General features: G+C 30.2%; 1 protein-coding gene across 1 annotated transcript; it reads left to right on the top strand.

Annotated features, from left to right (window-relative positions):
• The first annotated feature begins 7165 nt into the window (after positions 1 to 7165).
• Positions 7166 to 12462, top strand: LOC123193029 (SUN domain-containing protein 1-like). Its single transcript, XM_044605787.1, has 2 exons — positions 7166 to 8474; positions 11545 to 12462. The coding sequence occupies exons 1-2, from the start codon at positions 7413 to 7415 to the stop codon at positions 11842 to 11844; spliced, it is 1362 nt and encodes a 453-aa protein (XP_044461722.1). The 5' UTR covers positions 7166 to 7412; the 3' UTR covers positions 11845 to 12462.
• Positions 12463 to 16657: the final 4195 nt, after the last annotated feature.

Raw genomic sequence — 16657 nt, 5'->3', positions numbered from 1 at the left:
AATCCGGTATTGTTGAGTAACTTGGCCGGCGAGTAAAGTGTGCATGAATTATTTTTTTTAAATTCATAATAATCTGTATGAATTAAATATAATTAAATTTTATTATATTATCTTGTAGGTTTTATGCATTAGTTGGATGAGTTTTATGTCTTGACTGACTAAATTTATGTCTTAACTAGGTAAGTCTTGACTGGATGGATAGAAAGTCTACTTCTATTTTGGATATTTTATATTTTTAATTTTATATATATATATATATATATATATAAAATAAGAAAAAAAAATTACGCTATCTTAATTAATATCCCCACATTTTAAGGGTGCGTTTGGTTGGGGGAATTTATTATTACCTTGGTAATCTATCTTTTATTCCTTTGTTTAGTTTGTCAGTAATAAAAGATTACAGTAATCTTCTATTACCAATGCTGACGTGGCAGGTAATATAGGTGGTAATCTGATTACCACCTTCACCTTAGGTATTTAAAGATTACTGGGGTAATCTTGAGTTTATTATAGAAAAATTATTATTTATTAATTTTTTGAGATAAAAATAAATTTATTTTTAATTAATATGACAAATAATATAAAAAATATTTAAAAATAATTATATTCAAAGGCATTTAAGTAAAATAATTTACTAGTAATCTTTTATTACCTTTAACCAAACACAATAATTATTTATACCTATCAAATTTTACCAAACATAGTAATCATTTATACCCAGTAATCTTATAAGTAATCTATCTTCAAGGTAATCTTTCTATTTTAGTAATTAAACATTACCCAAACCAAACGCCCCCTAAGAATCCAAAGTCAAAAAAGGAAAATAGTTTGTATTTGGATTTATTGTATAAGCTACTATTTTCATCAAACACTACAAAATTAGGAAGCCTTTGAAGTTGTTATTCCATGATAGAGGATATACCAAGTTGATGATTACAATAATGGATTTTATTTTATTTTTTTATAATAAGGTTGGTGATGATGATTTGATATGACTTTTTCTAAACAAAATGATAGATTAAGACTTAAGAAATGAAGCCAGTGAAGGTTATAATATAATCTGAATTAAAATAAAGAAATAAATTAATGGGTTAATTATAATGTCATCCCCAGGCTTTGAAAAACTGTCACCTTGATCCAGTAAATTCTGGAAAATCATTGTAATCGCTGTCAATGTCAAACTAACTATATTTAGAGAAAATTAAATTATACACAGCTATGATTGTCATTTTACGATAATAAAATCAAAAAATAAAAAGTTCTATTTATAAATAAATAAATAAATAGATAATACATAAATATATATATATTTATTTATATTATCATATAATTTAATATTATTTTATTTTTAATTTAAAATTATATAATTATATTATAATATATATAAATATTTATATATTTAAAAATAAATATACATAATTTTATTATAATTCAATGAAATATGGGTGGGAGGAAAGCAGGCGGAGGTGAGGAAGTGATCTGAGTAGACCCGACAAAACTATAAGTGAAGAGACCTTTGTCCATTTGTCAATAATCCAGAAATTTTTATAATTCTCATAATATCCCTCTTTGTCTTTATTCCTTCCCCTTTAATTTGTTTTTATACTATTTCTTTTTATTTTTAATTTTCAATAACTTTGACTTGTACTACTCTAATAAATTAATATTCCATAAGGTAATATGATGATGCAAAGAAATTAGATATCAAATTGTTGAAAATCAAAAGTTAATTTTTTTTTTTTAATAGGGATCCGATTTGAGTAGTTTGACTGTTTCTTTGAAATCAAATTAGTCATATCGAATAAAATAAATTTTTGATTTAATGATCAATCTGATATCTATTGAATCACATAAGTTTAAAAAAAATGTTTTATGTTGTTTTATATACCAAATATTTTTTTTTTTATCATTTAAACTATATTTTACAAGTAAAAGTTAAAAATTTGCATTAAATATTTGCTTCCACCCATCAACTAGAAATAGAATGCAACTCATTGCATTTTGTAGAAGAAAAAAATAATTCATACCACAAATAATAGCCAAATCAGTGAGATATTTATTAATAATAAAACGATGTGTTACTTTATGATTAAGTGTTATTTTATTATTAATTTATAATTATCTAATCATATGATAATATGACGTTATTTATATATAAAAATTATGTACATAACATTTCTCATTTATCAAACTATCTTATCTTAAATGGTTCATACGAAAATAATAACACCTAGACCTGGCCACAGGTTGGTTTGGCCTATGAATCGGACCGAAACCAGCCTGGATAAAACCAGAATCGGAACCGAAACTGAAACCGAATTTTGATGGTTCGGTTTTGGTTTATATAATTTTAAACCACGAAACCGCCGGTTCACATCTGATTTATGAACCAGCGGTTTACATTCTTCTGAACTGGTATTTTTTTTTATTTTTTTAAATTAAAAAAAAAAAGAACCAACGATTTCCTGCATGGGAACCGTTGGTTCCCTGCAAATATGCAGGGGACCAGATCCCTTGCATATTTCAAAATCTTTTGCAGGGGAGGTCCCCTGCATATTTTTTAAATTTCGTTTCACCCCCTCTTTTAATTTTTTTTTTTAATTTTTTTTATATATATCCATTCAATCTCTCAACTCTCTCAAACTAAATCCTTCAAACTCTCTCATTTACTCTCATTCTCATCCTTTCAATTCTTAATACTCTTTCAATCAAATTCTCTCAAATTTAATTATTTTTTTTTATTTTTTATTAATTTCAAATTTTATTATACAATTCATAATTAATTATAGAATTTATTCACATAATTAATTTGATTTTTTATTTTTATTTATTCCTATAATTAATTTTATTTATTATTTATTATTATCTTTCATAATTATTTATATAATTAAATTTATTTATTATATTAAAGTAGATAGTTTAAAAGTCGAATTACGCCAACAAGATATAAAAGTGGATTTCAATGAAGAATCGCTTGATTTAACTATGGATAGTTCGATAATGAGAAATAATAGTCAAGATAACGGAGGTGAATGATAAGGTAAGAGGGTATTGTCGGCTATTGATTCTTCTAAACCTCAAGAAGATATGTAGGAAGCTTAATTGAAAAATTAAATTCAAGCATTTCTTTTAATTTTTTATTATTGTAATTAATAATTTAAAAATAAAATCAAGATCATGTATTAGAATTGATGATTCAATGTCGATTTCGAACTGAAACCGTCAGTTCTGAACTGGGGTCATGGACCGAAACCGTCGGTTCCGAACCAAGGTCATGAACTGGAATCGTCGGTTTCAAACCGATTACAAACCGTCTTATTACGGTTTCGATTCAAGGTCCTTATTTTTTTGAATCGTGAATCGACGATTTCGAACCGAAACTGCCGGTTCATGAACCGTGGTCAGGACTAATCACACCTCATACTTTCATATCTATACAATTATTAGACTAAAATTTGACAAAATTAATCATATATAAATTGAATTTTCAATCATTCCCTTTTGTGTGATTCATTGTTTTAAAGGTTTCTTTTTCATTTCATTCATTTTTTTGAAGATTTGAAGTGTCTTGACTTTGCAAAATGGGGGAAAATTAGTTGTGACAATTTTTTTTTTACATTGTACAAATTTTATAATAATTGTGTGTGTTAATATAATCATTTAAAATGATAATGTTTTTGAAAATTTTAAGATATTAGGTTTACAAGTTTAATTTGGTGGATTTAATTATTGTTTTTTGTGGTAAAGTTGGATATCTTGTTGGAGTTAAAGAGAGTATAAATGTGTTTGTATGAGATTGACTTAGTTCTTACATAAATTGGGGAAAATATGCAAATTATAAACTAGATTCGATAGTTTGTGTATATGTTACACTAACCTGGGGTAGGCGTAAGGTTTATGCAGACTACATGGACACCTCAATTGTACGAAGAAAAATTGCATCATCCCCTCTTTCCACAAAGAATGTTTACACTTTCCCTTATATCACGAATGGAAATATTGAATTAAGGGTAAGTGTAATAATTATTTGTGAATAGGGTGTTATCGTAATTTTTCTTCACACAATGAGGGTTTGATAGACATTCGCTCCATTGAATGTCCTTGGTTTGTTTAATGAATATTGATTATTTTCTTCTTAGAATATGACTTTGTTTCTTGCATCCTTAAAACACAAGTTTGAAAAAAGTTTTATAATGTACTTTTAACAAGTTCAAGATGCATGTGAACATAGTCAAAGGCTGAGAAATCGTGCCATCACTATTGTTCAACAACCCAAACATACCAAATGAGACTTTTTCGCCACTTGTTCAATGTTGACCCACTGTCATCGTCACTTGAGTTGTAATACCCTACTCTAAAAGTCTTATTCTTCAATGGAAAATGTTATTAACGTAGTCCTTAAATGCATATAAGGTAATTAAAACATTCACAAATATTCAAAATTACTAAGGTACTTTTTATTTAAACAAATTATGGAGTAAAAGCTCAGAGTGTTACCAATATAAAAACAATAAAAATAACATCCAACGTGTGTGTATAATCCAAAATAAATATAAATAACATTTGAATATAAAATTAGCAAGAGTCCCTTTATGTCTAAAACTAAGTTAAACCACTATAATGTAGTCATCAACTCATTTATCATTTACGAAAACAAACAGAAAGAGATAAGTGACAAAATGCCCAATAAGTAAGAGTATTTATCCTATGTCATTCATATCATATCGATTGTTTTACATAATCAACTATGCATTCCTTATACTATTCTCTTTCATCATCTAGTTTCATCTCTACCCTTCTCTGATGACATGAAATGCATCACATGTACAACTTTTAATCTTAGTGGTGAAAACATTTATGTTCATTCTTTTCTTATATCTTGTCTCTATGTCAATCATACTAGGCTTAGACATGAATTCAATACCTTAGCCATGTGACTAAATCTCTCAAGCTATTGCAATTCATAGTATGCATAAACTTATCCTGACATCTCTTTATGGACACCAATCTATAAATTCTCTCACATAGAACCTCTTTATAGGTACACATCTCTTAATGGGTGTGTATAGTGAAATAACATGTTCTTTTTATGGATATAACACCTCTCTATGTACATAGCCTGTGTCACGGATGTTCCTTCATGATAGCCTTCTAGATAGCATATTCCCTTAATTATGAGAAAGTGTTATTTACACAAGCGATATTAGTCTCTCTCTATCTCGGGATCTGTGTCCCACACATGCATTTTAAAGATCACTAGGTCTCACATTTGTTCTATGGGATCTTTATTTCCCATCACCCAACTATTAGAAAACATTAAGGAATTCACTTTTTAATTACGTTTAGCGTATGTTTTCTTACAATCTTGAGTCTATCTTAACTTATCACAAACTCTAACTTTCACCTATCATATATATGCTTATAATAATCATGTCCTTGTTATTCTCTCTCTTAGACACCTCTCGGTATTTCAATGTACTATATAGACCCCTAAATATCTTTCAAGATAATTTTACTAGCAGTTATCCATCTCTTTTAGACGTGTGTTCATCCTTTTCTCTTGTCACAACTATGTGTTACTCATAATCGTCACATGTCTTGTCCTAGCATAAACGTTTATAACAACCTTACAAACAACAAAAGATTCCATTAGTTAAAGATATTTAGTTTTAATTGAATTTTAAATTAAATTTTGGATTAAAAAAAATGTTTGAGAGGCTATAGTTCTTAATGTTAGAGATGAGGCTAAAGCGAATACTAATTTAGGATCTTATTTATATTTATATAATCCATAAAGTGTTAGCTAATAAAATTTAATTGCAATAAAATTAGGTAATTTCTCTAATTACAATAAAACATCAATTTTGTGTTGTACAATCTTCTTGTAGCATTACAAAAACTAACATGCCCATAGAAGTCTATATAATAATTATATATAACGAGTAATCATTATTTGATTAAGTATTATTTTATTTTTAATTATATATCCAATTTTAAATACGAAAATAGATATCTAGATAAATAATCATTATTTGATTAAGTGTTATTTTATTTTTAATTTAAAATCACCTAATTATATGATGATACATTATCTAAATACTAAATTAGATACTTAAAATTGGATACACATAGTTTTATTTGATATACAATACATACATACTATTATTTTCGAAATAGTATGTTTTCTGAATCATACTATTTTCAAAACTGAATACACATAATCGAATCAGAGTAGCACAATAATATGTTTTGTGGGCCATATTAATTTCAAAATCATGAGAAAAGTTACAAATGGGGCTAGCCGTTGAATTATAAATTCTGGGTGTTATGATAACTTTTCAAAGCCAACAAAGCTGGTAGAATGTCAAAGTATAGAAGAAAATTAATACACCATCCACTCTCAATAAAAATAATTTGAAAATGAAAATAATAAAATAAAAATTATGATTTATTTGTTTAAACCTCACCACAGTTTCTAAACACACCTCATTAATTTTCTAAAAAGTCACTTTTATCCTTGAAACCAAAACACTAATCCAAAATTTAATATAATAAGAGGACTTTTGATCTCATAAAGATAAATTATCTAAAAAAGTTATTCGGTATAAATTATCAATAAAATTTTATTTATTTTTTTTGAATATATAAATATATATATTTATATGTGTCACATTTATATGTATTATTATATTATTGAATAATTTTAAATTAAAGATAAAATAATATTCAATCATGTAATGATATGTATAAGTGTGTATATAATTATGTATCTAAAGTAGATACACGTAATATTACTCATAAATTATTAATATGTTTAATAAATTTTAATAAAAGTTGATAGATATAAATAATTATTATATTAAATTAAAGGTAATAAAAGAATAATAAGATATTACTTTATTTTAATATCTTTATATATAATTATTTTAAAATATTTTTTATATTTATTGTTATATTAATTAAAAATATATTTATTTTTATTTTTAAAAAATAATAAGTAAAAATAGGTGATGAAAGTAATATTTTAATATCAGCACAAATAACCCTTTAAAATATTTTTTTAGCCAAACAGTAATGGGCCAATTCCTCTATAGAATGGATCTTAGGCCCAAATAAAGCCCAAAACCCAAACCAAATCTTTCTACCACAGGGAGGGAGACGAAGAGAATCACAAAGATCCAAGTTGAATTTTTTAGTAACAGAGGCGCTGTCCGTTCGCAAATGGAGGCGTCGCGCCGCGCCGTCAGTTTATTATTCCTATTGATTAGACCTATCTGTCTCTTTGTATCTTCCTCGTTTTATCATTTTTAATATTCCCTCTAAATCTCATTTTCATTTCCCCGAAAGTAAAAGAATTTAGGGTTTTCAATTTCTAGAGTACTATCGTCTCGTCAAGAGTCACCGCATCGATGTCCGCTTCAGCCATCTCCATCACGGCCAACTCGGGGGCGGCTCGCCGGAGGCCGGTGATGATCAATGAGAAGAAATCAAGTACCATTGAATTGGTTACAGCCGAACCCGAAGTTAACGGCGGAGATGTTAGAGTTGCTGTGGCTGCGACCAGCAGAGATCTGAGCCACCATTCGATTCGAGGTGAAGCGGTTGTGGAGAAAGATTTGATGCAAGTGAAGAAGAGCGCCATGGCTAATTCTACTGTGTCGCCTCGCCGGACGAGGAAGACGGCGCCGAAGCAGGAGAAGCCTTGGTGGTTGACAGTGGTTAGTATTTTTACTAAGAATTTTATGCTTTTGTTAGTTTTGTTAGGGCTGGCGCAGTTGGTTAGGAAACTAGCTGTTAAAAATGGGGATTCTATGCAATTAGGGTTTTCGGAATTTGAGAGACGAATTGCTGACGTTGAGGATTTTGTGAGGAGTACTTCGAAATTGATGCAGGTTCAAATTGAGGTTGTTGATAGGAAGATTGAGAGTGAGGTTGGAGGATTGAGAACTGAAGTTAGTAAAAATATTGAGGATAAAGGTGCAATATTGGGGCATGAGTTAAAGAAATTGGAAGAGAAGACCACGGGGTTGGAGAGGAGATTGAGTGAATTGAAAGCTGTTGATTGGTTGTCAAAGGAGGAGTTTAATAGGTTTGTTGAAGAGATGAGGAAGAGGAGTAGTGAATTTAGTGAAAATGATGTTAGTTTGGATGATATAAGGGTTTATGCGAGGGAGATTGTGGAGAAGGAGATTGATAAGCATGCAGCTGATGGGCTTGGAAGGGTGGACTATGCATTGGAATCTGGTGGGGGTAGTGTTGTTAAGCATTCTGAACCTTATTTGGTTGGGAAGGGGAATTGGTTTTCAATGGGTGGTCGAAATGGTGTCCATAGGGATGCTGATAAGATGTTAAAACCGAGTTTTGGGGAGCCAGGTCAGTGTTTTCCTTTGAGAGGGAGTAATGGGTTTGTTCAGATTAAGCTGAGGACAGCTATCATTCCTGAGGCGATCACTTTGGAACACGTTGATAAGGTGACTTTTTAATTTCAGTATATAACTATCTGCATTGCAAAGTTATTATGGTATTAGGCAATTAAATATGAAACAAGAGCAATTACCCCAGTGAAATTCTCTTGAACTGATTTAGTAAGGTGTCACATTCTTATTGGTTAGGAGAAGATACTTTCTTGTTAAGTCCTCAAAAAGAGCTTTAAATGTGCCATTGTGGTTGTGTATGCTGGAAGCATACAGTTGCTGTCCATTTTTTTTAATTAAAATGATATTTAGCCTTTTTTTGTATAGCTTGCTATCTTGTTCCCTATCTTGCTTTTGTGTAGATAGTTTAACTAGATGAGCTTAGGATGTCTCCTTTTGGTTTTAGTAATATACTCTTACTTACTTACCCCCCCCCCCCCCCCCCAAAAAAAAAAAAAGATATTTAGCTTACTGTAGTTCAAAGAGAAGAAGGGAGGGGATGAGCCTTCTTTTGAGAAGGACTCGGAGTTTTGCATGAGTTATAAAGTTCAACTAAAACTTTTGGAATATGGTTTTAGTTTTTTTGGTCACACTATTGATTTTAAGCTTTCTTCTCATTGTCTTCTGTCATTTCTGACTGGCCTGGATTTGCTTTCCTGCTAACTAATTTGGTTTAGTTTATTGCACGTCTAATTTTTTGAAGCTGATCAAAGATTACTGACATGTTACATGAATTTTTATTCTTTAATTTATGTCATATGAACGATTTGTTGGAGCAAGATCTTTGTATTAAGTGGTGGGTGAAAGGATGATATATGACAACTTATTTATCCTAGATTTTATTTGTTGTTTTGCAAAAGATAGATGAAGCAAAAGATAGGTTGAGGCTTGTTATAGCTTGAATTGTTTGTGATTTATGACTAGGAAGATTGAGGACTTAATGTCTAAGGGGTTGATAAAATAATTATTGGTGCAAAGGAATTGAAACAACACAAGAGAATAATTATATCATGTGGGAGAGAACATACTGGGTAGCCATGCCAAGTGAATTTCCATTGTATCATGTTATGTTGATTAGGTGGAGGTGAAGAATATTTGGGCAAATCAATTATAATCTTTTTCTGCCATTTGCTTCAGGAAGTTTTAGAAAATATTTTTGTGTATTAATTTTATATATGAGTAAAATAATGCAATTAATTTAATGTTTTCACAATTATGACTGTGTAGTTATCATTCACGTTTTATGCATCTTGCTAGTGTTCATAAAAAAGGTCCTTGGTGTAACTCATGATTGATTTTTCTTTCTTCTAGTTCTTAAAAAGATAAGAGCAATTGTTCATTGAATATATAATATAGGCTTAAGGTTTAGGTTAAGTTATGTGCATGGGTAGGTTTGTATGCCTTTGTTAGTTAGGTCTTGTTCTTGCTTAACCTCATAATATAATTTCAAAGTCTTACTCTGTTTTTTCAAGTAATAATCGTGTCAATTATCATATAGTGTAACTTCCATTTGTTTCCTTTTAAAATTGATGACCTTGATTGATCTTTATTTATATGTTTTATGAGACATTTACCTAGATTGTGTGATTTTGCACCAAATCCAGTTTCGTTTTCTTTTGAAAATGTGTTTTGTTGCCTATGCATCATTCTCAGTTTGAATATTGTAAATTGTCAAAGTTAGATTTTTTCTGAAGTTAGGTTTGCCTATCTACCTTAAGTGTATTATTATGGCAATTTTGATAATCCTTCACAATTTCCATTCATCTGATATTGCCTAGCTGACCTGAAACTTGGTAAATTTTGGTTAACATTTAAGCATAACAAATAAGGTGCATTTTTATAGTTTGAATTCATTATTTTTTAGGTAATGAACATCTGCAACATTGTTGTTCTTTTAGTGCTAGTTCACCTTGATGGCTGGTCCTAGAAATAAGCTCCATCCTTACTTTTCCACAAGAAACATGGTAAAATAGCCAAATCTACTTGTCTTTTTGACAGGGTTAAACTTAAACATGATAAACTCAGGATAACAAGTTTCAGGTTTCATTTTGAATTCTTGAATGTTACTTTAAAGGCAGCTAGTTGAGTCTTGTGGTATCTCTGCTAAAAAAATTATCAATTACTCTCATTTAAAAGTGCATAGGATAAACTCGGTTCACAAAACCCGAATAGCCTTGTGCATGTCCTTTATAAACCCTAATTTCCATGGAAATGCTGCTTGTGTGCTAGTTCAACCTTAACATTAGTCCTTTAAAGTAATAGAATTCCTTAACCAGTCACAGATGTACTTCTAATGGCAATCGTGGAAAAAAAGTTCTAAAATATCTGCTATTATGGACAGCTTCATCTTGTTTCCTTTGAGGCAAAAGTAGTTTATTATTGTAAACAATTGAGCTTCCTATATTCAGATGCCTTAATATAGCAAGATGCCCTGTTAAAGAGGATTATACTGACTGCAAGTTTAGGTTTTATTAAGTATACCTTTAGGGGTTCCAATGTGTTATGAATAAGTTCTTATAGGAAATCAATACCAAGTTTTGTTTAATATGTTGGCCTTATTGTTCGAGGATTCAAAAGAAGATGAAGTAACATTGAATTGTTAAAATTGAAAATAAAGATAAAAGAAAGTCTGATTCAAAATTCTAGAATGAGTTTTAATTACCCCATGTAAAATTTGGATCCTTAATCTAGTGGAAAATTATGATGCTTCAGTCATGAGATTAGCATAATTTCTAGATTCTTTATGCCAGAAGCAGTCAGTATTGCTTATGTTTGTTGTTTTGTTTATATTAAGTTAATATATTGACAATTTTGCAGAAAATGGCACTCATTTCACAATTGTCTGTGTCAGTTTCTTGCTCTTTTCTAATTATTATTAATTTTGTTTCTGCTTAAAATATTTAGCATACATATTGACAATGTAGTTTTCTTGGGAAAACATTTGAATTTTATGTTTTCTCTACTTGGCATGCTCATATTTATGCTTCTCTCGTCGCTACAGATTGGTGTGAACTAGTGCGTTCTCTCTGTTTTTGTAGCTCCGGTTCCTTTTTTTTTTTTTTTTCTGGTGTTGCACCTTTGATAACTATTGATGTTACTGAATCTTTTGTCTTTGTGATATGAACAGAGTGTTGCGTACGACAGATCAAGTGCTCCCAAGGATTGTCGTGTCTCCGGATGGCTACAGGGGCATGATAATGAGCTAACAGTCAATGCTGAGAAGATGTTTCTTTTGACAGAGCTTACTTATGACCTCGAGAAAAGCAATGCTCAGACCTTTGATGTATTGGACTCACCAGGATCTGGCGTTGTTGACACTATTAGACTGGACATTTTGTCAAACCACGGAAGCTCTTCTCACACTTGCATTTATCGTCTAAGGGTACATGGTCATGAACCTGATTCTGTCTCCATGTTGCCTATGTAGTTTCATGAGTCCTTGCCATGTATGCCATGCTCTTGTAATTGTTACCTTTTTTCTTCTTTCTTTCTTTTAAATTCTTTGCTTAGATCCTACTTCAAACTTTCTGCTTCATAGATGCGGAGTCTCCTGAATTTAGATACTGGGTACTTCCTGATGCTAGTATTGTGTACCAGTAATGAGTAGTAAATTTATGATTTCGACTTCAAACCAGCAATGTATATAGTTGAAGTTGAGACAGTGGGTTGTCAATCTTTTAGAGCCAATGGCAACAACGGATTGACATCTACTGTTAATGTCGAAAAAAGATATGGATGTCCTTGATTCAAAGGTTGTCAAGAACTGGTGGGTTGATAAATAATTGGTATGTAGCAATGATTGATGATTAGGAAGTTGTTTATGTTGAGTTTTGGATGGTGGGCATGATGAAGGAGAAATGAAAAATAGTGCTTGAAACATGGTGTGATTGATGCCAACTCAGTGAAAGAGGTTCTGCTGGTATTTTAATGGACAGAGATTGTGGTCTAATACTTTTAATTTTTGTATTGGCAGAAGAATAACTCTTTGTTCAAGGTAAACTATATGTATTGTCAAAAAGAAGGCCGTGGCCGTATATTTTGTTCATCTTTTCCAGGTGTATTTTACTGGACTCTACCTCTGCAGGTTCAAATTCATAAGTTGACTATAGTGTTGCATGGTAAGTATTAACCTCGCCATAAACGTGCCTCTTAATATTTTTTGTAAACTTTTCATGTGAAGTTGCGAATTTATATTAGATAATGATAATTACAACGTTTCACATGCTTATAACGGTCCAACTGACCCCGGCACTCTTACTAGTCTCAACCCAACTCAAGCCAACTTTTGGTTGGTTTTTTAGGTCTCATATTTTAGTGAGACAACTCACCAACATGTTACTTGGTGATACTATTATAATAGAATTAGAGGATTCACGTGTTCGAATAAGATCAATATTATATGTGCACAGTTTTAATACACAAATTCGATAAACAGATGATTTATTATTATATGATTGAATGATATTTTATTTTTAATTTAAAATCATTCAATAATATGATGATATATTATTTGTATATCTAAATCATATGAAAAAAAATTAACACATGTAATTTTATTATTTGAATAATTGCATTAATTTAACACTTACAAATAAAGCAAGTGGTCCAAATTAAGCACATGAAACCCTAAGCCGATTGTTGGCGACATATGTGGAAGTGTGAATTTCTCATTATTTCCTACCTAAAGTTTGGTGAAATCACAATGCCCATCCCAAGTTTGAAAAATCAAATTCGTTTGTGAATTTCATTTAGTGTCAGTGCAAAATAACTGTTTTATCATTTGTTAATATGATGATGATGAAAATGCTTTCACCGTTTAATACAAAATTTAATTACAAGTGTCTTTAATTTTATTAAAATTACAAAAATACCCCTATCAAAAATTAAAATTTAATCCATCAATTCATTCTCCTAATAATTATAAAAATAATTCAATATTTTTTCTTAAAAAAAAAGTTCCTTTCTCTTTCTATCATCTTCACCACCAATCGCTAATCATTTTCTTTATCTTCTTATCATTTTCACAGTAACATGCCCTCTAATCATTTTTCCCACATATATCACTGATTATTCTTCTTCACCAATCATCTTTATCACTAGGGCTAGATTCGAGCCGAGCCAAGCTTGGCTCACAGCCAGTTCGGGCTCGGCTGGGTTTATTTATGGGCGGCTCGAGTTCGGTTCGAGCTCGACTCGACTCGAGCTCAACTAGGCTCGACTCGAGTTTGGCTTGGCTCAGCTCATTTTTCATATCAAAACGACATCGTTTTTAATATATATGGATCAAAACGACGTCGTTTTGTATAAAAAATTTAAAAAAAAAACTACCGAGCCAACTCGAGCCAGCTCGAACCGAGTCGAGCTGAGCTCAGCTCGAGTCCAGCCCTATTTATCATGGATCATTCTTCTCCTCTCTTCATTTCACCACCATTCTTCCATTTTTTGAATTTCCTATGAAAATCTCCTAATTACACTAGATTTGCATTTACTTGAATTCAAAAGAAATAAGTGGGAGAAGAAGAATAGACACTAGTGGGAAAATGAGTAGGAGAAAGAAGATGAGAAAGATATTAACATTTATTGAAATTGAACGGGTAGAAGAAGAAAAGACAATAATGAGAAAATGTAAAAATGGAAAAGGATAAATAATTAGAAGAACATTATACATTATAAATATTTTTTAAATTATTGCTTTTTAGCTCCTATTAAAATGACCTTTTTACCCTTTTATATTACATAATTCACTAACAAAAATGAATGATTAGTGGAAAATTTAACTTTTCAAACTTAAAGAATGGAAAAGCTGTCGTTTTATCAAAGTTTGGGTGGAAAATATCCATTTGGCCTAAAATGTATTTCCGAACGAAGAGGGTGAGGCTTTGATATACACAAAAAAGCTCATTGAGAAGTGGGGTTATGTTTCAAAGTTTTTGAAGCACAAAAGGGTTATTCCCAAACATTCTGTCTCTTAAACCTCCCAGTCCTCCACTATTCATGGGAATTCCCACTTTTCAGCAAGCCCTGGACCATCCAACATTTGGTCTATTCTTAATCTTAAGGCCCCATTATTCATAATCTAAAATCAAATCATCTTCTCTTTGTAATTTTGTTATAATTATGGGGATTTGCCCTCTAACTCCTAGACAAGTGTATTGTTATAGCTCCATTGTTTAATTCTGATTTCCTTAACTATGATGTAATTTGCCTTTTGCACCCATTTCAATTATTTTCTTGCCATAGAAAAGTGTCTCAACAGTTTCAAAAAATTTAAATCCTTGATTACATTTTTCCTTATTGCTCTTTGGTCCAAGTCTCTTTAAAAGTCTTTGAATTTGACTACCAATCCATTGTGTTTGGGGCTACACTTTGCTTTAATGCTATTAAATTCTTGTGTAGGAGTCATAAAAACTGTCAATTACAAAAACCCCATTTTGATTTTCTCATTTATCTTTATGCAAAGTCATGTGTTGTCCCCTCCTTTTTAATTGCAATTAAAGTAAACACGCTTAATTTAAGTTTGGGTCAAGCTAATTTAAATTCTATCAATTGTCAAAAAGTTGTTAATAAATTTATATTCTCCTACAATTTATTTATTTTTATTCATCTTTGATGATCATTTTTATTCTCAGATTTTTTTTATTTAATTTGATTCAAATTATCATTTTTTTTTATAACTGAAGATTTTATATTTATTTGTTAGATAAATAAAATTGAGATACAGTGACTGAAGTCATGATCATTACACTATATAAATCAAAGTTTTACAAATATAATACAGATTTGAACTTATACTTTCATCTTGAAAAATGTAATATTTCATCAATTTTGTTAATTTTTATGATTGATTTGAATCTATTTTAACCATTCAATTTAAAAAGATAATACCCACAATTTTTATTAACTCTATTGTTGCATGTAATAATTATAAAACGAATACCATATGCTTTAAAATAAAAACAACCCATGATTTTACCTATGAGAGCTTGCTTGGTTTGTCAAAAGGTTATTGTTTTATCACTCTTTAAAGATTTTAAGGTTGCCTGCAATCCATGGTCAAAAGCCATTGTTTCACTCTGCTAGAAGATTTTAGGTTCTGTGGGGGCTCTATTTCCAAAAAGTGGGATATTCTTAAAAAAAAAAAAAGATATAAAATTTAGGATATGATTTTTTTTTATTTTTGAAAAATGGAAATTAAATTGGAGAGGAGGAAAATAGGGTCAAGTTTGAAGTGTCACAAGTTGGGAAACCACAAAAAGAGAAAAGAACTGGTTTCTATGATTTGGTTTGCAGTTTGCAGGCCGCTCACACGTGGGGGTCCACTTTCTCACTATTCCTTTTCCTTTAAATAAAAAATGAAAACACTTTGGAAAAACTGAAAACAAACACAAAACTCATAACTCCATTCCCCATACAAGTCCATTTCACCAAGAAAACGTATGTTTTGAAATGACATTTTAGATTCGATCCCCACTTTTGATTGCCTCCTTTCCTTTCTCTTCCTTTTCTCTCTTTTTAATTATATTATATTTCTATCTTGTTTTTTCTCCTTGTTTTTATATATAGAAAATCCTCCAAATTTATATTCAAATCACTTAATTTAATGGTTAAAAAAAAAAAAACCCAGTTGCCTCATTTGTTATTTGTATTTATATGCTCATAAAAAATACTTCTTTTTTGGTTCTAACTAGAGTGGGATGAAATTGGGTTCTCTGTTGATTATAAATTTATAATCAACCCAATTTGTAAATTTTAAAATAGAATAGTATTTTATAACTTCCAATAATATACAGTTGCATTTGAGTTCTTGGAAACTGGAGTTTAATTGAGTCCATTATTCATTCATTGTTAATGTTTCTTTCTTTCTTTCTTTTTATTTTTGTTTTTATTGTTATTTTTCTCTTGCTGTTGTTTCTGTTAATTTGTTTGGTTTTGTTTCGTTTATGCATAAGTATAATAATAAAAACTTATAAAGAAGTCATTGGTTTTGGTTCAAAAGTTGACTTTTTTGAATCAAACCCATATGGGTTGTCAATTCTCTTTCATGCTTTGCCACCCATATTTATGATTCAGATCTTCCCTCATTTTCTCAGCTTTAGTTTTTGTTCCCCTTTTGGTATCTCTTCATTCTTCTTCAATCTCATTGCTTTCCTTTTATTGTCATTCATTTGTTTTTCCTTATCCATCGATTGGTTTGCTTTATTATAATGTTACTGAAGAATGTTTTTCTTGATTCTGTATAG

Source organism: Mangifera indica, chromosome 12, assembly GCF_011075055.1.
Source record: "Mangifera indica cultivar Alphonso chromosome 12, CATAS_Mindica_2.1, whole genome shotgun sequence".
Classification (NCBI taxonomy): domain Eukaryota; kingdom Viridiplantae; phylum Streptophyta; class Magnoliopsida; order Sapindales; family Anacardiaceae; genus Mangifera; species Mangifera indica.
This window is presented reverse-complemented; position numbering and strand designations above follow the sequence as displayed.